The 20,726-nt window shown below is 48.6% G+C and overlaps 1 protein-coding gene across 2 annotated transcripts in view; it reads left to right on the top strand.

Moving 5' to 3' along the window:
- The window catches only part of LOC133118909 (copine-8-like), a 77,294-nt gene extending 63,619 nt beyond the window's left edge, over positions 1-13,675 (top strand). For both annotated transcript variants that reach the window (XM_061229198.1, XM_061229199.1), the window contains 5 exons: positions 1,779-1,906; positions 4,212-4,314; positions 5,436-5,493; positions 7,970-8,043; positions 10,174-13,675. In XM_061229198.1, the coding sequence (XP_061085182.1) occupies positions 1,779-1,906; positions 4,212-4,314; positions 5,436-5,493; positions 7,970-8,043; positions 10,174-10,362 (552 nt within the window). In that variant the 3' untranslated portion in view covers positions 10,363-13,675. The remainder of the gene's footprint in view (positions 1-1,778; positions 1,907-4,211; positions 4,315-5,435; positions 5,494-7,969; positions 8,044-10,173) is intronic.
- The last annotated feature ends 7,051 nt before the right edge of the window (positions 13,676-20,726 follow it).

The following is a 20,726-nucleotide window of genomic DNA, read 5'->3' as shown; positions in this document are numbered from 1 at the left end:
TAACGTCGCCCGCTAACGGCGCCCGCTAACGGCGCCCGCTAACGTCGCCCGCTAACGGCGCCTTTATCCGAAGTGCACGCGCTCACGCACCGAGGGCGATTGGCTGCCAGGCGAGGCACCGACCCGCTCGTCTGGAGCGTCTGGGGGTTAGGTGTTGGATGCTGAGGGACACTTTGACCACCACCACCTAGCGTGCACAAGGTCTCGTTAGCGCTACGACCACTAGGACCGGCTCTCAAGCTCTGTAGTCCTGAGCCCGGGCCAGGTGAGACCACACGGACTCCTGGTACAGAGAGAGACAGACAGAGAGAGAGAGAGAGAGAGAGAGAGAGAGAGAGAGAGAGAGAGAGAGACAGACAGACAGACAGAGACAGAGACAGAGAGAGAGAGAGAGAGAGAGAGAGAGAGAGAGAGACCATCCATCACAGAGCAACCCTCACTTCTCTCAGCAGGCCGGTCTCTCGGCAACGCTCGCTTCACGGAAAGTCCCGGAAGGCTGGCCGGCCTGGGAGCAGAGCTCAGTGTGAAGCCCGAGGGCCCTTTTACGCCTGTCTCTCCAGTGTGTGCTAATGAAGTCCTGTGACACACACACACACACACACACACACACACACACACACACACACACTCTCTCTCTGTCTCTCTCTCTCCTGCTCTCTCTCTCTCTCTGTCTCTCTCTCTCCTGCTCTCTCTCTCTCTCTCTCTCTCTCTCTCCTGCTCTCTCCCTCTCAATTCAGTTGGGGCTTTATTGGCATGACAAACAAAATAGTGTTGCCAAAGCAACGCAAACATGTAAAAACATAACAAAAACAAGAAATAAGTCATGAATTATTGATTGAAAGTCCATATAATTAATTTGATAAATAACATTTCTCTAGATATGTATAAATTACATTTTTCAAATATGAATACAAAGCAATAAGTAACAATGATGAATGACATATTGAAAGTATGTAGTAGTATGTAGTTGGTAAAAAAAAAAAGAAATAAATCTATAGGCTTAGGTGGCTAAGGTGCTTGACTGGGACCTGGAAGGTTGGTGGTTCAAGCCCCGGTGTAGCCACAGTAAGATCAGTGCAGCTGTTGGGCCCTTGAGCAAGGCCCTTAACCCCACATTGCTCCAGGGGAGAATTGCCTCCTGCATAGTCTTATCAACTGTACATTGCTTCAGCAAAATAACTGTAATGTAATAACCATGTTGTTGGGGAAAAATAACATTTCATAGGTGAGCATCGTCTGATGAAACAGATCCCAGTAAAAACTACGATCGCTATACTTTATTTATATTTATTTGCAAAGAAATGACAGAAAGTGAGAAAGTTTACCGGCTTTCTGATTTGAATCAGACACAGTAAGACTCTTATACACACTTCTCCAGAAGGGGGGGCTTCACCAAAACAAAAAGACATGAAGCTGGCCGCTAACATTTACCAGTATTTTGTCTTCTGAATACCCCTTGTTGACCTTGCTGTAAGACCGGAATGTGCTAGCTACCCCCTTCCAGGAGACGCAGAGACAATAAGGCTGTCTGTCTGCTGGGAGAGAGACAGAGAAAGACTCCTAGTAAGCGCTTCATTCAGAAAGTGGTCTAATGGTAATAAGGATTAAAAATAAAAGGTTATTTTTAACCACATGATCGTCTTCATGTTAACACACATTGTCAATTAAGAATCGATTAAGAAATGTTACCCTTACACATGTGTACACCTGAACAGATATTATATACGTATCTCTCTCTCTCTCTCTCCCTCTCTCTCTCTCTCCCTCTCTCCTGGCAGAACGGGAACCCCCAGAACCCGTACTGTGCGGGGATCGACGGGGTGATGGAGGCGTACTACCAGAGCCTGAAGAGTGTCCACCTGTACGGCCCCACCAACTTCTCCCCCGTCATCAACCACGTGGCCAGGTGAGGCGACCGCCCGGCGACCGCAGGGCGACCTCCCCCGAACGGGCCACGGCGACCGCAACGCCGCGATCCGTGGAGGTCCAACTGAAAAGCGCGAATGTGTCTGCAAATCCATGGTTCGTAGGGGGGGGGGGTCCCCCGAAAAGTGTGAACGTGACCGCAATCGGTGATTTGTGGGGGGGGGGTCCCCTGAACGGGCGAAGGAGACCACAAAGTCATGGTTTGTGGGGGTCCCCCCCTCCACAAGTGCGAACGCAACCGCTGGTGAACGTGACCTCCCGGCCTCCTGGGCCCAGGCGGCCATTTTGAATGAGTCAACAAGCGCAAGGGCCGAGATGTTACATTAGCTGAGCGTGAACCCTCTCTCTCTTTCATAGCTCTCTCTCTTTCTCTCTCTCTCTCTTGCTCTCCCTCCCTCCCTCCCTCTCCCTTCCTCTACTCGGGTGGAAGCAGAGCACTGAACGGGAAGCCACTGTAACATATTCATTTGTGTAAAGCTTTGCCAGTATATTCTAATAAACCCGTGCCAATAAAAGCATGCCTGAATCGGATTGAACGTAACTCTGCTTTTATGACCGAGGCACTCATTACTTGGGAGTATCAGTGAATTGGCAACAGACTGCGGGACCGCACTGATTTACATTCTCATAGCCCATCATATCGATGCTGTCTTTGGCAGCGCGCCAGCGCTTGACCTCCAGGCCCGCCCTGGCGGTTATGGGATTCGTAGTCTCCGGGCGAGCCAAGATGGCCGCCGCCCCGGACAAAATCGATGCTGGCCGTAATGGCCTGAGCGCGCGTATCGATCGCGCTCGTCCTTCCCGCTGTCGGAGGGGCCTGGCGGCGTTCGCGTAATTAATGCCTCTGCAGAAATCCCGCGCACGAGGCACGGACCGCGGGACGCCAACATCGCTGCGACCGCCAGGCTTAGAGAGAACAAAGCGTTTGTCTGGAAAACGCAGTCGTGTCGTAAAGATTCGATTTACTTGCACTGTTTGCCCGGGAGTGCCCGGCCTTTGTGTCTGAGGACGTGACGCCGCTAAGCCGACCGTTCGGGCTTTTCTCTGTGACCTAAAAGTTGATTCTGCGATCAGATGCTGTCAGAAGGGCTCTCCTTTTGTTCCAGGTGCAATTAATTAAACTGAAAGGACAGAAAAAAACAAAAAAAACCTTCTTCTCATGTGGCATCGGACTACCATTCCTAACGCGCGTCGTGCTTTCCAGCAGTGTCTCGCGAACAAAGGCGAGGCGCCTATAGATAAACGCGCGCGAACGCGCGTACGCCCACTCACGCCGCACCTCTGTCAGGCGAAAAAAACTCCCATAATCCAGTTCAGGTTGTTAGTTTTGCGTTCCTCCGAACACCTCGTGCCCACGCTCCCTGGCGAGAAGCGTTTATTTTAAAGCTCCCTCGTTGTAAGAAAAGAAAAAGAAGCGTCTTAAGCGTTCGTCCGACGCGCTCCAGCTGTCGGCGGTGTGTCGGTGTAAACGGGCAGAGGGCAGGGTGCTCGGCTGCCTCGAAAGCGGCGCCCCTGGCCGTTATCAGACCGCTCTCCCCGGCAGCTCTTGCCCCGGCGGAAGCCGCGGCCGCACTCTCGCATCGTAACAGGAAGTGGAAGCCGGTGGTTACGATTCGCGTTGTAACAGGACTCGCTCTGAAGCTTTTAATGATGCGGTCGGTACTTGCTCCAAAGCTTTTAATGATTCATCAGTACTGATTCCAAAGCTTTTAATGATTCATCAGTACTGATTCCAAAGCTTTGAATGATTCATCAGTTCTGATTCCAAAGCTTTTAATGATTCATCAGTACTGATTCCAAAGCTTTTTAGGATTCGGTCCGTACTCACTCCAAAGCTTTTAATCGTTCAGTTGGTACTCACTCCAAAGCTTTTCATGATTCAGTGAGTACTGATTCCTAAGCCTTTTAGGATTCAGTCGGTACTCATTCCAAAGCTTGTAATGATTCAGTCTGTACTGATTCCAAAGCCTTTTAGGATTCAGTCGGTAGTCACTCCAAAGCTTTTAATGATTCAGTCAGAACTGATTCCAAAGCTTTTAATGATTCAGTCTGTACTGATTCCAAAGCCTTTTAGGATTCAGTTGGTACTCACTCCAAAGCTTGTAATGATTCAGTCGGTACTCACTCCAAAGCTTGTAACGATTCAGTCGGCACTCTGTCCAAATCTTTTCATGATTCAGCCGGCACTCATTCCTAAGCGTCCTTGTTCGGTCGTACCCAGCCTCGCAGCGCCCGCACACGCGTGTGCCCATGTTCTGATGCGTGCCCTCTCCCACCCCGCCCAGGTACGCCGCGTCAGTGAAGGACGGCTCGCAGTACTTCGTCCTCCTCATCATCACCGACGGAGTCATCTCAGACATGGCCCAGACCAAGGAGGCCATCGTCAACGTAAGCGCTTACACCCCCCCGCACACGTACCTAACACGTTGGCACGTTAGAGCCTTTTGCTTCGCTGTTTGTTCCGTGTATACTGTATACGGTGTTGGGGAGAGCTCCAAGTGCTTCACTCTGAAAGTGCCTGTAGCAAAATTGCATTTTTGATGACTATATGTTTAGAACAACATTTCATCTGTATTTGACTAGCTAAGGATGTGATACTTTGACTTGTGGAAGAACCTATGCACTCTGCCAAATGACTAAAATGTAAATGAAATGTAAAATGTAGTAGAACTATTAGACGTTTCTAGAGAGGGGGCGTTGCAGGGAGAGGCTAGCTCAGTTGTGACGACAGTGCTTTCTGTTTGGTGAGGCAGGGGACGCAGAGTGGAGAACGCGTCAAAGAGATTTATTTTGACAAATTCATCTTTCAGCTGGACCGGCTGGAGAAGTGTAATTAACAAAAGGAAGAAAAGATTAAATCTGCTGGACTAATTTTGCTTTCCCCGGCTTGAAAAAAAGAAAAAGAAAAAAAAAAGCGACAATAATAGAGATTCAGCGTATTTATTTTTCAATCTTATTTTTCAATTATTACACGTTCACGCTGAAGACAGAGATAGAAGCGGTCTCTCTGTCCTTGGTTCTTTGATTGTTATGCACTCAGAGACTCTTTGAATCACTTGTGAATCACTAACTCTTTGAGTGCTGTGTGCTCTAATATGACTCTCACTGAATCTTTGAATCGTACAGAAATAAATCTCAGTTTCGGTACACTGATATAAATCACAGATAATCTTTGAGTGTTGTACACGTGCACTAAGATGAATCTTTCAGCGAATCTTTGAGTACCGTACGATCGAATCTGAATCTCTTCCCGTCAGTCAGTGTTAGTGTGATTTAAGTGAAAGATTCGCACCCAAAGCTGCCATGTCTGACGGTATGAGGCTAATTGTTTATATACGGTGGTCTGTCTAACCTCAGTCCAGTTTGACTTTAACTTCAGGTAACTGAACTCCTCCATTTTAAGTTTATTGCACAGAATTATGAGCGGGGTTGCATTCTTGCTCTGGGAAGGTGAGAGAGAGGGAGGGAGGGAGGACGTGCTTTTGTTTGACGTTTAATTCTTTATGCAGGCGGCCTGTCTTCCCATGTCAATCATTATTGTGGGCGTCGGCCCGGCAGAGTTTGATGGTAAGTCAACAGCTTGATACCAACAGAATGTTTACTGTGTGTGTGTGTGTGTGCTTTACCTAGCGCCTGTGTGTGTGTGTGTGACTGTGGTTTACCGAGCGCCTGTCTGTGTGAGTGAGTGAGTGTACGTGTGTGTGTGTGTGTGTGTGTGTGTGTGTTTGCTTTACCTAGGGCCTGTCTGTGTGAGTGACTGAGTGACTGAGTGAGTGTGTGCGTAATGTCTGTGTATACTGTGTGCTTGTGTGAAGTATAGTATGTGCTTGTGTGTGTGTGTGTATATGTGCGTGTGTGTTAATGCGTGTAGGAGGGAGGGAGGGAGGCAGAGACATAGGCAGAGAGAGGGAGGGGGGGAGAGGTAGAGAGGGGGAGAGGGAGGCAGAGATAGGGACTTAACGGCTGTGCCACATGGTGCAGATAACAGGGCTTACAGGGGATTAACGGGGCCTGTGGGTGAGGCTGTTTGGGGCTTTACCTGTGCAGGGCCCGTCAGTGATCCCCGTCTTTCTGCAGAGATTACCGCTGTGGCCTTAGAGCCCCAAACAACTGTGTGAATAAAGCACTCTCAATCCGCTCTCAACCATATCACCTGCCCAACACCTCTCCACACCCTGTCTGTTACACCCTCTCCTCTCCTCTCTCCTCTCCTCCTCTTTCTCCTCTCTCCTCTCCCTCCCTTCCCTCCTCTCCTCCTTTCTCTCTCTCTCTCTCCCTCTCCCTCTCCTCTCCTCCTCTCTCCTCTCCTCTCCTCTCCTCTCCTTTCCTTCTCTCTCCTCTCCTCTCCTCTCTCCTCCCTCTCCTCTCCCCGCCTCTCCCTCTCTCTCCTCTCCTCTCTCTCCTCCTCTCCCTCTCTCCTCCTCTCCCTCTCTCTCCTCTCCTCTCCTCTCTCTCTGTCTCCTCCTTTCTCCCCTCCTCTCTCCTCCCTCTCCTCTCCCCGCCTCTCCCTCTCTCTCCTCTCCCTCTCTCTCCTCTCCTCTCCCTCTCTCTCCTCCTTTCTCCCCTCCTCTCTCCTCTCCTCCTCTCTCCTCCTCTCCCCTCTCTCTCTCTCCTCTCCTCTCCTCTCCTCTCCCTCTCTCCTCCTCTCCTCTCATCCCCGTTCGGCCTTTCTTTCTCCTTTTATGTTACTCGCCCCGCCCATCTCCTGTCTCAGGTAGTTTTCTGTCTTTTGAAAAGGGGCGGGCGGGTGGGGGGGGTTTGATCAGTTTGGTGTTTCTCGATCGAACCCCGGTGACGTTCCCCCGAAACCGCGCGCTACCTCCCGGCCTGTGTGAGCACACACCACCCACACCCCCCCCGGCCCCCCCTCCAGCCCCGCCCGCGCGGTTACGCACCCTAAACCCGCCGTAGCGCCCGCGCTAATGACTGCGTCTGCGTGAGCCAGGCCTGGTCTCTGATGGAGGCGAGGGTAACGCGCAATCATCCCCCATCAGGCCCCGCTGCGCCCCGCCGAGCGGCCGCTCCCCATGCTAATGAGCGCAGGACGGCGCCCCGGGGGGGGGGGGCACGGGGGGGGCACGTTAAACACGGGGAGGACGGGAGAAAACCGGGGAGTTGAATAAATGGAATAAAACATTAACCACAGATGAGGCGTAGCACTGCGATTGGTGTGAGTACAGAATGGGGAAGAGGAGGGAGGAGTGTGTGTGTGTGTGTGTGTGTGTGATGTGTGTGTGTATGTGTATGTGTGTCTGTGTGTGTGTGTGTGTGTGTGTGAGTGTGAGTGTATGTGTGTCTGTGTGTGTGTGTGTGTGTGTGTGTGTGTGTGTGAGTGTGTGTGAGTGTGTGTGAGTGTGTGTGTGAGCGTGTGTGAGCGTGTGTGAGCGTGTGTGTGTGTGTGCGAGTGTGAATGAATGAATCAATCAATCAATCAGTCAATCAATGGTGAGATCTGTCAGTTAAAATCATACCACGGAAGTTCTGTTCTATGGTTTAGTCCAGTACATTAGTATATTTTGGTGTAGTATGGACATTAGTATTGTATGGCATAGTATATACACTGGTATAGTATGGTATAGTATGTACATTAGTATAGTATGGTATAGTATGTACATTAGTATAGTATGGTATAGTATGTACACTGGTATAGTATGGTATAGTATGTACATTAGTATAGTATGATATAGTATGTACACTGGTATAGTATGGTATAGTATGTGCACTGGTATAGTATGGTATAGTATGTACACTGGTATAGTATGGTATAGTATGTACATTGGTATAGTACGGTATAGTATGTACACTGGTATAGTATGGTATAGTATGTACATTAGTATAGTATGTACACTGGTATAGTATGGTATAGTATGTACACTGGTATAGTATGGTATAGTATGTACATTAGTATAGTATGGTATAGTATGTACATTAGTATAGTATGGTATAGTATGTACACTGGTATAGTATGGTATAGTATGTACACTGGTATAGTATGGTATAGTATGTACACTGGTATAGTATGGTAACTGTTCTCTCTCCTCAGCCATGGAGGAGCTGGACGGAGATGAGGTCCGCATCACATCCAGAGGACGCCCAGCAGAGAGGGACATTGTGCAGGTGTGTGGACCCCTTTTAACCCCGTGTCCGTGGCCCAGTGGTGTCCGCAGGTGGAGGAGAAGACATGGGGGCACCGCGTGAGGCTGCTACCCCGGTCTGACTCCCCCGTTCTGCTGCCCGGGCCCCGGGGTCCTGAACGGCCCCCCGAGGGTGACCCCCTGGGGCCGCTGCTCTGGGACCCCTCCCCAGGGCCCTGTTGCAAAGGGCGGAGGGGCTGAAAGGTTTCTTGTGTCCTTTGTCTCAGACAGGAAATGGGATTTTCCTGTAACTGTTTCCTGAGCGCTTGCATAAGGCTCCCTCCTCTTTAGTCTCTTTAGGGCTGTGGTGTCCGTTGGGGGGGGGGGGTTTAGAACTGTAACCGGCTCTCGGTCGACTTCCTCATCGTAAAAATGATTTAACCGCGGTCGTATTAAGTCGACTGCAACAGAACGGCGCCGCGGGTCTAATTGTTTTGCGGAACGGTAAGGCGACGGCAGGAGATATCGTCCGGCTGTGAAGGCCATCTGTATCGAAACTGACACGCTAAATCGGCCAAACAATCGGAGAACCGGCCATGTGTAGGGTGGGTTAGCATACCGCTGGTAAATACACATCCTCCTGGTGTGTGCGTGTGAGAGTGTGTGTGAGTGTGAGAGTGAGTGTGTGTGTGTGAGTGTCAGAGTGTGTGTGAGTGTGAGAGTGTGTGTGAGTGTGAGAGTGAGTGTGTGTGAGTGTGAGAGTGTGTGTGAGTGAGAGTGAGAGTGTGTGTGAGTGTGAGAGTGAGTGTGTGTGTGTATATATGTGTGTGTGTGTTTGTGAGTGTGTGTATGTGTGCGTGCATGCGAGTGTGTGTGTGTGTGTGAGAGTGTGTGTGAGTGTGTGTGTGTGTGTGAGTGTGTGTATATATGTGTGTGTGTGTGTTTGTGAGTGTGTGTGTGCGTGTGTGTTTGTGTGTATGCGTGTGTGTGTGTGTGTGTGTGTGCGTGCATGTTGCCAAAAGCCAGTCGTAGGAAGTGTGTGTAACAGTGAGAGTCATCCATTGATCTCCCTGCCGGTGGCTCATCTAACATGCGTCAGGGACGTTTCCCGGATAAATTGGAGATATTTCCATTTTGTGACGCAGTTCCAGAGTTGAAAAGGACAGGAGTAGTGGTGCACTACGTGCCGTAATGGGTCTTCCTGCCTTGGCGGCGTTTTAAAAACATTCCCCTTCTCTCAGCCACTCACTCACGCGGTTGATGCTGTTGTTTGGTGGTTGCCATGCTGTTGCTATGCCACCAGTGTGCCGCAGACAGAAACGTTTTCTGATAGGTTCACCCGGTCGCTAATGCGGTGTGGGATAGCCTCCTGTGACTGAAAGGTTTGAATATCTGACATAACACACTTCTTGGATGACGAAAACATTTTGCAGTTAAATTATTTCCAAAAAATTTATTTCATAGGCTAACTGGCCTCCCGCTTGGGTGATACACGGCGGCCATTTTGTGCCAGAATGCTCACCACACATCAGCTAAGGTGGAGAGGGAGAGCACAATGTTTTTGCCAGTTGAATCAATGAAATGAAAGGGGGATTAGAAGGTGGAATGAAAGGTGGCGGGAAGAAAGAGCCAGGTTTATTTAGCCAATTTATCCAGCACACCAGGGATCCCCCTACTCTTTGTGAAGAGTGTCATGGGATCTTTAATGGCCACAGTGAGTCAGCACCTCTGTTTTAATTTCTCTTCCAATGGAGGAATGAAGCTCAGGTCTTGTAGCGTAGTGGCTAAGGTGCATGACTGGGACCCGCAAGGTCGGTGGTTCTAATCCCGGTGTAGCCACAATAAGATCCGCACAGCCGTCGGGCCCTTGAGCAAGGCCCTTAACCCTGCATTGCTCCAGGGGAGGATCGTCTCCTGCTCAGTCTAATCAACTGTACGTCGCTCTGGACAAGAGCGCTTGCCAAATGCCGTTAATGTCATTGATGTAAAGGTCTTGAAAGCAATGCGTTCGTACAGTTTGACGACTCGAAACGTTTGAGTGTTGGAACGGGAGACGGACGGTGGGACGGACCCCCCGGGACCGACCCCCGGGCTTGGTCCCGCTGCCCCCCTCCCCGCCGTAACCCCCCTCTCCCCCCCCCCCCCCCCCCCCCCCCCCGTTTGTGTCTTCCAGTTCGTCCCGTTCCGAGACTACGTGGACCGGACGGGGAACAACGTCCTCAGCATGGCCCGGCTGGCCAAAGACGTGCTGGCAGAGATCCCCGATCAGTTCCTGTCCTACATGAGAACCAGGGGCTTCAAACCGCTGCCTGCGCCCCCGCCCTACACGCCCCCGGGACTGGTGCACACCACGCAGATCTGATCCACACACACACACACACACACACGCGTTAGGGTGACCAGACCAGGGGAGGGTGGGAATCGCGACAACTTCCGCTAGCGGTCTGAGACGTAAACGCGGACCGCGCGACGCGAACGATCGTTTTAAGTTATTCGTTTCATGTGTCGAAGGTGAGCCAACCGGGAAACGTGATTTACGCGCCGCGTTACTCCGTTTTCCGAAACGTAAATTTATGCCGGAGTCCCGAATGAAATAGGTTTTCATTTCGCCGACTTTGGCCGAGATGATAAATTTGCTGTCGGACTTTTCACCAGCTTTTACGAACGGCCCACTTCTGTATTAGTCAGTCTTTTAGCGCACTAAGTGTGTTTCCGTCAGCAGTGCGGACTGAATAATTGTTATAATAATAATAATAGTTATTATCAGTGTTATCATTATTACTCGCTTAATTGTAATTCATGAATCGGCCAATATTCATCGAGTTGCTTTACTGAGTTGAATAATGCTGCGGAAGACCTTTTTCTTTGAACTGAGACTCGACATTCAGCTTAATTGCGTAAGAGCAATTATGCTATTGATAGTTTTTGATGAAGGAAAAGCCTTAAAATCTATTCCGTCATCAAAACGTACCGTTCGCCTAATTGTCAGGGCGAATAGTGTCTGCATTGCACGCGTATCCGGACAGAGGGTATGTGCTAAAAAATTGGGGCTGTCCCGCTTTTTTTGGGGTACGTCTGGTCACCCTAACACGCACGCTCACGCACTTGTGGGAGTGGATTTGGGGTCGGGGAGCCCCACATGTGGAGAGTCAGAGTGGGCGGGGCCGTGCAGCCGTGACTCCGCCCCCCTGTTCCCACGGGCCTACGGGATGCTGCGGTCTGGCAGGCCCCGCCCTTCAACGGTCACCGTGCAACCAGGCCCGTTACCTCCCACTTCTACAAAACCCCTGCACTGTTGTACATAACTTTTCGAAATGCATTTATGCATTATTCTCTCACTCTCTCTCTCCTTTCTGTTTCCTCCTCTCCTCCCTTTCCCTGCCCCTCTCTCTCTCTCAATGTTTACATGTTTATGAGGATTTCTACCGTTGGAAACTTTTATAAGTCTGTTTGAAAACTTTAGACTAACCGTATTTCTGACGTTGCCATAGCAACCAGGGACAGGTGCAGTAGCTCTCTGCTCACGGACGGTCGTGTGCTGAACCGTGCGGTTCGTCACTTTACCGCGGTAAACTCCCCCCCCCCACACACACACACACACGCACCTCTCTCTGTCTTAAATGCCTTTGATAGATACAAAGGCTAGATGTGGTCGCAGGTTCCTCATTCTCATCTGAAGAAACAGACACTCAGCCTTAAACTTCACCTTCTCGACCGAACAGTAGCCACGCTCCGATGGGACTTGAAACGACGGGCCCAATTGTCAAAAACAACGCTTTCATTTATTTAACTCTAGCATTTTCTGTCCTCTTGTCTTAAGTGTAACCGATTGTAGTTTAATAACAGTGTTTTAATAAGCTCGTCACATTTGATTGTCGTTTTTATTGTTTTAATGTGAGTAGGCCTGAACGTACGAAGTTGCCAAAACGTCTCGCTGGTTCGGTATTCAGGTGCGGTCACGGCCTTTGGCGGAAGGTGCCGGAATCTCCCGAGCACTGGTGCGAAGTGAAACCCAAGAACCAAAAGGAAAAGGCAGGGAGCCGCGACCGCGGTCATCGTTATTATTTTTTACAATTTCCATATTCAGCTTTTTGTTGTTGTCGTACACGCCGAGGGTCGTAACCGCACAGCGTTTCATTTCAGAGGTCGAGAGACATATCTGGCCTGCCAGGCTCCCCTGTGTGCGTGTGTGAGTGTGTGTGAGAGAGAGAGAGAGAGAGAGTGAGAGTGTGTGTGTGTGAGAGTGTGTATGTGTGTGTGTGTGTGTGAGAGTGTGTGTGAGTGTGTCTGAGTGTGTGAGTGTGAGTGTGTGTGTGAGTGTGTGTGTGCGAGTGCGTGTGCGTGTGTGAGAGAGAGTGTGAGAGTGTGTCTGTGTGTGTGTGTGAGAGAGAGAGAGAGAGAGAGAGTGAGTGTGTGTGTGTGTGTGTGTGAGAGAGAGAGTTTGTGTGTGTGTGTGTGTGTGTGTGAGAGAGAGAGAGTTTGTGTGTGTGTGTGTGTGTGTGAGAGAGAGAGTTTGTGTGTGTGTGTGTGTGAGTGTGTGTGTGTACATATATAAGCTGAATGAGAAGCTGGCTACTGTTGCCTTGCAGTGAGTTTTTTTTGCTTGAAACTGCTCCTCTCGTTAACATTAGGCGACCTAAGATAAGATACCCTCTGGCAAGTTCATCAGCTCAAGCCTCAAGTTGCACACACACACACACACACACCTGTGAGAGCGTACGTCGGCAGCCGGCGCTAAGCAGACACGGCGGGGGTATCCGCGCGTGGACTAATGCAGACATCCCACCTCCCCCGGAAGCTTCGGGAAACTCCGGGCGTCTCCTGGGGTTTTCACATCTGCTCCCTAATTCCCAAGACGGGAAAACCACCAACCTCCACCGTAGGCGGGATTGAAGTTTAGAACCTGCCATGATCCCGTCATAGCCAGATGCAGACCCCCCCCCCCCCCCCAATCATTTTTGCTGGTGGGATGTCTGCTAGCAGAACCGGCCGCCATTAAAACATGTCTAAATGCGTACGGTTCGATTCTTTGACCCTAAAATTTTATTGCAAGGTATCGGTCTGCTTTGTTTTGTTTTGTTTTTTTTGTTTGCTTTTTTCCGCGGACGACTTTCGCGCATTTCGTCGGGGATTGTAGTTCGTCATTTTTTCTCCAAGCCCTATGACATGTGACCGCATGTGAGCCAATCAGGTTTCCTCTGACTGCCCATGTGACCTTGCGCAATGAGAATTTTGTTTACTGACGATATCCAAATAATCTACTGCTTGTCATGTCTTATATTAACGTGCACTAGGGTTCGCATGTGTTATTTTACAAGAGATGCACCAGTTTTGTTGCTCTTCTGGTGAAAAATGTGCATTTGTTTTATCAAAAAAATGGCCTTAAATGCTCACTGAATTCTTGGAATTGTGGAATGCCTTCAGTTGTTCAGTGAATCTCTCTCTCTCTTTTGTGTTGATGTTCAGTTACTTTTTAATGTATATTTCTTTTGCACAACCTCATGTATGTAAAAATAAATACTCTGTTGTACTTTTGAAAACAGTGCTTAATTGACAAAAGCATGACTGGAAGTATATATCAAATAATTGCCTGATTTGTCTGATAATCAATATTATAAATAACTTTTTTCTGTAACAAAATATCGATTTTTAAATAAACGTTCTTACTAAACACACACTTGTTCTTGGAGTTTGTCTCGGTTCTGTTCTTGAAGTGAAGCATTGCGTAGGCTGGGGCGGTGAGTCCCGCTGGGGGAAGGTCACGTGACTCTCTTCGTTTTAGGGCCGCTGGGGTTGAAGACTGCCGTTTGTAGCGGCGCTACTTGCTAATTTTAGAAAAGGAACACAGCCTGCCAGACGCTGAGGCATAGCTCGATCGGTTTTGAGCTCGAAAGTTCAACTCTGGGTGCTGTCGAGGTCAAGGAATTGACTTGGCGTCAGAGAAATGTTTTCGCTTTGGCGACAAATTGCAAGCTCTGGCTATATAAATGTGTAAATATTTGGAATATGGTGTTATGTAAGATGGCTTTGCTGTGCATTTACTGTGCGGTCATTTAATGCAGGGGAGGGGGCAGAATTGTTTAATATTTCCATATTTCTTTTTGTTGAATGTTTTAGACAATTTTCACCCTTTAAAGAGCAATTGCACTTACTGTTCCAGTGAGCTGCTGTTCGGTGGGCAGAAACACGTTGTTAATGAGAGAGGTCAGAGGAGAAGGGCCAGACTGGTCAAAGCAGACAGGAAGCTGACAGTAACGCAAATAACCACACCTTACAACAGCAGTATGCAGAAGAGCATCTCTGAACACACAACACGTCAAACCTCTAAGTGGATAGGCTACAGCAGCAGAAGGCCGTTAAGTCTAAAAAAGAAATAATAAATACCTAATAAAGTGCTCACTGTGTGTCTACTATATCATGAGTGTCATCTATGTAATGTATGTCCGGTTGACTGATCAATGGTTTTCACAGCAGTTATTTCAATACCACATTTAGGAACTGAAACTAGCCATTTTATATTTTCAGATAAAATAAACAAGTATAGCTCAGGCACCTTTTTTATTGTTAAAATGACTGTTGTTATTATGTATAGGTCGAATGGTTCCTCCACTCAGTTGCTGTGTAAATGCAGAGTTGATGTCAAGTGGTTCGATGGCGGCCAAGCGTCTGCCCCTGTACAGCTTCTACTTCGACGACGTGCCTGACAAACACTTTTTCGCTGTTAATTAAAACTTTCCCGGGCATTTTAATTGGCGCTTTCACGCTCAAAGTGCTTTCATGGAGTGAAACTGTTTCAAGACTTGAGCTGGGGCTGATCGGTACATTTTTTAAAACTCTCGAACGGACCTATTGGTCATTCGTGTTCTCTTTAATTGGGCCGTTAATTGGATGTTGGGCGCGTGCTGGCTTGCGGCGTTTTCTGTTTCGCGCTCCGCGGTCTGCCAGCTGAGGCGTGTTGGCGAACGCTTTGATGTGTGTCGGCGCGGGTTGGACAGCGTGGAAGAAAAATCTTTCATTTAAATCGTTGTGGAGAGGACCGCTGTGATGAGGCACTTTATTACATGTGACATGGAGAGAATGCACAATCCATTCAGCACAATGCCATTCATCCCTTAAGTGTACATAGCGTTCCACAGCTGTAACTTAACCACTACACAGGGGCGGCCTGTAGCGTAGTGGTTAAGGTAAAGGACTGGGACACGCAAGGTCGGTGGTTCTAATCCCCGGTGTAGCCACAATAAGATCCGCGCAGCCGTTGGGCCCTTGAGCGAGGCCCTTAACCCTGCATTGCTCCAGGGGAGGATTGTCTCCTGCTTAGTCTAATCAACTGTACGTCGCTCTGGATAAGAGCGTCTGCCAAATGCCAATAATGTAATGTAATGTAATAGTGTTCCACAACATGCTGTACTTCCATGCACCCGAGCGGCCAGGGAGAGTGGTTCCGAGCCGTCGGTCGTAACGGGTGCTCGTATATTCGGGGTGATGCGTGTGCTCACGGGGGGAGCTACAGGTCAGGGACGATGGTGTACATCACGCCAGGGCGGGAGGCGATTGCAACTCGCGTCCCAGAACGCCCGCCCCATCATCCGTTTGCAATTCCGCTCCAGCCGCTGAAAGGCGAATCGCCCTCGTTCTGCCGTTTCCTCGTTACAGGGCGCTTTAATTGGCTCCCGTGATTGAATCGGTTTAATTAAACGAACCGCTCCGATCGTTCTCCCCCGCGCTCGAAAAAAACAGCGTGGATTCGCTTGACGGTTCTTCTCTTAATTGGACGGCTAATGAGATGTTTGCCGCGGCATCTCCGGTCCTTGGAAGTGCGCGGCGGTTTACTCAAATGGTCTGAGGAAAGTGGCTGCCTTGAACCGCTTGAGTCGGGGAAACTTGATCCATTCGAGTGCGGGCTGGTCTTTAACCTTTTCTGCTTGAACCGTTTCGCAGTTCTCCTTTTACCGGAGATGAGCGTTCTATTTCAGGGAGAGAGATTGCTGGGGATGCAATTAGCAAAATTGCATTTAGGTTTTCCAGCATGGTAATAAATCCACCCACACTCTCTTAAGCCCCTCCACCCCTCCCTCTCTGACAGTCTTCCGCTCCTATACACTCTACGAAGGATATTCTTCCAAAAACAATTCAGAGTATACCCCGAACTGAGCCGAACTTGTCGCTGTGCCTTTACCAGGGAGTCAGGTGTGAGACAGTCTGGCCGGTTGGGAGCGCTAATTGTTCCGTTAAAGGAAAACCAGGGCCGGATTTGGATTCGAGGTCCAGATTCGATGATTGATGGTCTAAAGCAGGGGTCGGCAACCCTGGTCCTGGAGAGCCGCAGGGTGTGCTGGCTTTCGTCTCCACCTTAAAATAAGCAAGCAACTCAGACCCAAGAAACCAGGTGAGGTGAGTTAACTGTGTAATCAACGGCTTTCATTGATCAATTAATGCCAAGTAACAATGAAAGCCAGCACACCCTGCGGCTCTCCAGGACCAGGGTTGCCGACCCCTGGTCTAAAGCTTAACCACGTCGAGGCATCTTAGGGATACTCTAATCCTGGGAAGTCAAACTCCAGTCCTGGAGGGGCCGCAGTGTCTGCTGGTTTTCGGTGTGTTTCAGCACGAGAGATCCATTTCAAAGTCTTTCATTGGCTAAAGAGTCCACACACCTTGTTCTCAAGGCCTCAATTGGCTGCTGATTGAAAGGAAACCACAAATACCAGCAGACACTGCGGCCCTCCAGGACTGGAGTTCGACACCCCTGCTCCAATCTGACCCTCAAGGTCAGTAGTCCTGCTGGTTTTCTCTTCTACCTGATGTCACTGATTGGCCAGAGATTACACTCACCTGGTGTGTCAGGATTAAATCAGTCTCTGATTGGAGGAATGAAAACCGGCGGCGTTACTGGCCTCGAGGGATACACCCTGTAAACCGTGAGACATGGGAGGGTTGGAGGTAGGTCTTCTACCCCATTCTGACATTTGGTCTGGAAAACTGAACTGAAGCTGAACCTCTTGACCACGTCTGCATGCTTTTATGCATTTAGTTGCTGCCACACGATTGACTGATTGGGTATTTGCATTAACAAGCTGGTGTACAGGTCTACCTAATAAAGTGCTCACACAACGTTTTAACCCTTGTTCATCAGGCCAGGTATAAATTTGTACACATTTGTACATACGCATTATGCGTGGGGATGTGTACCTGTCTTCCCCAGTTATTGTATGTATTTATGTGTGTGTGTGTGTGTGTATGTATGTGTGTGTGTTCTTCTTTGTGCATGTATTAAGAACACAAAGCTCATCTGTGCCCATGCAGTATTTTAGTGTGAAAATGTCTATTTGTTTAAAGGAAGAAGCCAGATGAAGGTACAGGTGTAGATGGGAGATGAAGAGCAGAAAGATTGTGTTCTATTTCAAGGGTCCCCTGAGTACAGAGGAAGAAACCGTGCCACAACAGGCATAATTCTTCCAGAACATTCTCCCTGAAACTGATATGTTACATGAAGACAAAGAGGTTCTGAAATGACAAGCACAAAATAGCTCCAGACTTTCAAGGATGACTCTGATTGTGATGGCCTCCTTTTCTGTTATTGACACTTCTCTGGTCCTACTTGTTGGAGCGACAGACTCCAAATGCAAAATAAATACTTACAGACTGCATTGTATGTGTCCCAGATTCCAGGCAAATATTGCAGCATAGCAACAAAGGGAAAGGTTTTTCTTGAAGGGAACGACAAACAAACGCAATTCCTGGAATTTAACCTCAGCTACAATGACACATGCATGGATGATATTTGCTCAAATATCCAGTACTGCAGGCAGGGAAACTGTAAAGAGGTTGTGTTCATTCAAAATACGGACAGGGTATTGCTTGAAACTAATATCGATATTTCTGATAGCCTTAAACCGCTGCTTTGTTGAGAACTTCACTGCAGAACAAATATGCCTAGAAGCACTGTTCTAGATAATAGACTGTTCTCCTCGTTCTGTGTTCTTAGGTTCTTGTGTTCTCGGTGGGCTGAATGCCTTGTTCTCCTCGTTATGTGTTCTTAGGTTCTTGTGTTCTAGGTGGGCTGAATGCCTTATTCTCCTCGTTCTGTGTTCTTCTGTTCTTTTGTTCTAGGTGGGCTGAATGCCTTATTCTCCTCGTTCTGTGTTCTTCTGTTCTTTTGTTCTAGGTGAGCTGAATGCCTTATTCTCCTCGTTCTGTGTTCTTAGGTTCTTGTGTTCTAGGTGGGCTGAATGCCTTGTTCTCCTTGTTATGTGTTCTTCTGTTCTTGTGTTCTAGATGGGCTGAATGGATTGTTCCCCTGGTTGTGTTCTTCCGTTCTAATGTCCCGATGGGCCTGTACTGATTTTTACATGTTGCGGTTGGTTTTTCTTCCTGAGTAGATTACGTTACATTACATTACATTACATTAAAGGCATTTAGCAGACACTCTTATCCAGAGCGACGTACAATGAAGTGCAAATCAAACCCAGGGACAAGTGCCATGAGGACCCTAGAGGAAAGTACAGTTCCAAGTCCTAGCGTAACCACATAGATACAATTTGAACCCTTGAAGAGTACATCAACATGTACGTGTTTCAACAACATTGTGCTAACCCCCCCTTATTATTATTCCTTGTCCCCTTTCTGTCCCTGGCAGTGGCTCGGCGGAAGTATTCGTGAAGCGTCCGTGATCGGCGGAGAGACGGCAGGCGGATCCATCGATTCCCCTTAGCGCAGCGATCCGTCATCGACGGAGTCACACACAGACTCTTCCATGTGGAGAACCGCGGGAGTAATGACGTTCTAACGCCGTCTGCTTCTTCAGCTCTGCTCGGAGCTGAGAGATGGTTAAAACCGAGGCTCAGGGTACATTTGTAACGTACTGCTGGCAATCATTAGCCTTGCGCGGTATTAAACATTTAAGGCGAGCGCGATAAATAACGCGTGTATGAATATGCCTCTCGCTTGGCTTAACCGGGGCCCGGAACTCCCTCGGGTTGTATAAATCGTGTAAAATAATTTTAAGGAAGGTTTGTTGGCAGTGTAATTCAAAAATGAAAAGATACTTTTTCATAAATTACGTTCTGTGTTTAAGTATATTAGGACCAGGGTGTGCTTAACCCCTGCATTTCTAAAGCCGAATTCCTCAACTTGGGAATGTTTTTGTTTTTGCTGCGGTGCAAACATATTGGGGTCTTCTGGGGACTATGGGGTGTTCTGTTAATTGAGCGTCACTTCTCAATTGGTCTCAAAACGGGTCCGAACGCAGAGATTGTGTTGATTAGGGGGTGGCCTGTAGTGTAGTGGTTAAGGTAAATGACTGGGACACGCAAGGTCGGTGGTTCTAATCTTATTGTAGCCACAATAAGATCCGCACAGCTGTTGGCCAGACCTCCTCATGAATATTCACGTGGGGCTATAGAGCACGAGTGTGCACGAGTGTGCGCGAGTGTGCGCGAGTGTGTGCGAGTGTGGATGTGTTTGTGTGTGCACGTGAGTGTGTGTGTGTGTTTGTGAGCGCACGTGAGTCTGTGGGTTTGTGAGTGTATGTCTGAGTGCAAGTGAGTGTGTATGCGTTTGTGTGTGTATGTACGTGTGAGTGTGTGTGTGTGTGTGTGTTTGTGAGCGCACGTAAGTGTGTGTGCGTTTGTAAGCGCATGTGAGTCTGTGGGTTTGTGAGTGCACGTGAGTGTGTGTATGTCTGAGTGCAAGTGAGCGTGTATGCGTTTGTGAGTGCGTATGCATGTGTATGTACGTGTGTGTGTGTGTGTGTGTATGTGAGGGAGTGAAAGAGTTTATGTCCCAGCAATATACCTCAGGACAGAGACAGGGAAGCCACATGTCAACCTGTGACTATCTGTGTGGAAAAAAAAAACGAATTCCATCAACTTTCCATCAAACTTTATCACATTTTTAACGTGCCACCAGCTTTTTATTTCACCCACGAGGAATCCGCCAGATGTTCCAAATTCAGTCTTGCTGCTCGAATAATATCGCAATTTAAAAAAAGGACGTTTCTGAGACACGGTAACGCTGGGCTCGCTAGCGTGCTGGCAGTCACGAGGGAGAAGGAAAGGAAAAACAAGGTCGTTTTTACTTCACGCTTTATGTGATTTTTATGAGGATTCTTTACGCTTTATGCTTCGGCATGTAAAGCATGTTGTGAATATTTAATGTCGTGTGTTCCGCGATGAAACGTCAGGACAGAGGTGTGTCAGAGAAGGCCTGTGTCACTGGCTCTGCGGTCTGTGCCGTGATTGGCTGCCGGGTGGGGTGGGGGTTCAGGAGCGGGTGATTGATTGGCAGTGCCGGTTTCTCAAAGCAAGGGGGGCAAGGGAGAACAGCCATTTGTGACAAACTTCAACGCCAAATAGACTATGATGAATTTGGCCTGCCTTTTTGACAAATGCCTTTTTTGGCATTAAGGTGTCGTCCAGCAAATCGGGCTGGGAGAGCCACAGGTTCTGCTGTTTTCGTTTTTTTTTCAATTCCACCTTAACATCAGCCACCAGATTGAGGCGTGTAAACCGTGCAAACAGCCCTTTCCAGCTTCAGGGTCGCGGAATTGAACGAAGGGGATGATGGGTAATGTAGTTTTTCACAGGTTTGTGAAAAGAGAATATCAACACTGATGAATGACCGTCTGATAACTATCCCTGCTAACTCTCAAAACTGTTTTTCTCTTTTCTTTTTCGACGGCGGATACTCCACACCTTTGTCAAATTCCAGATTTTGCTTCGTTCGTTC

This window comes from Conger conger, chromosome 19 (assembly GCF_963514075.1).
Source record: "Conger conger chromosome 19, fConCon1.1, whole genome shotgun sequence".
NCBI lineage: Eukaryota > Metazoa > Chordata > Actinopteri > Anguilliformes > Congridae > Conger > Conger conger.
Note: the sequence above shows the minus strand (reverse complement) of the source record. Positions and strands in the feature narration are given on the sequence as shown.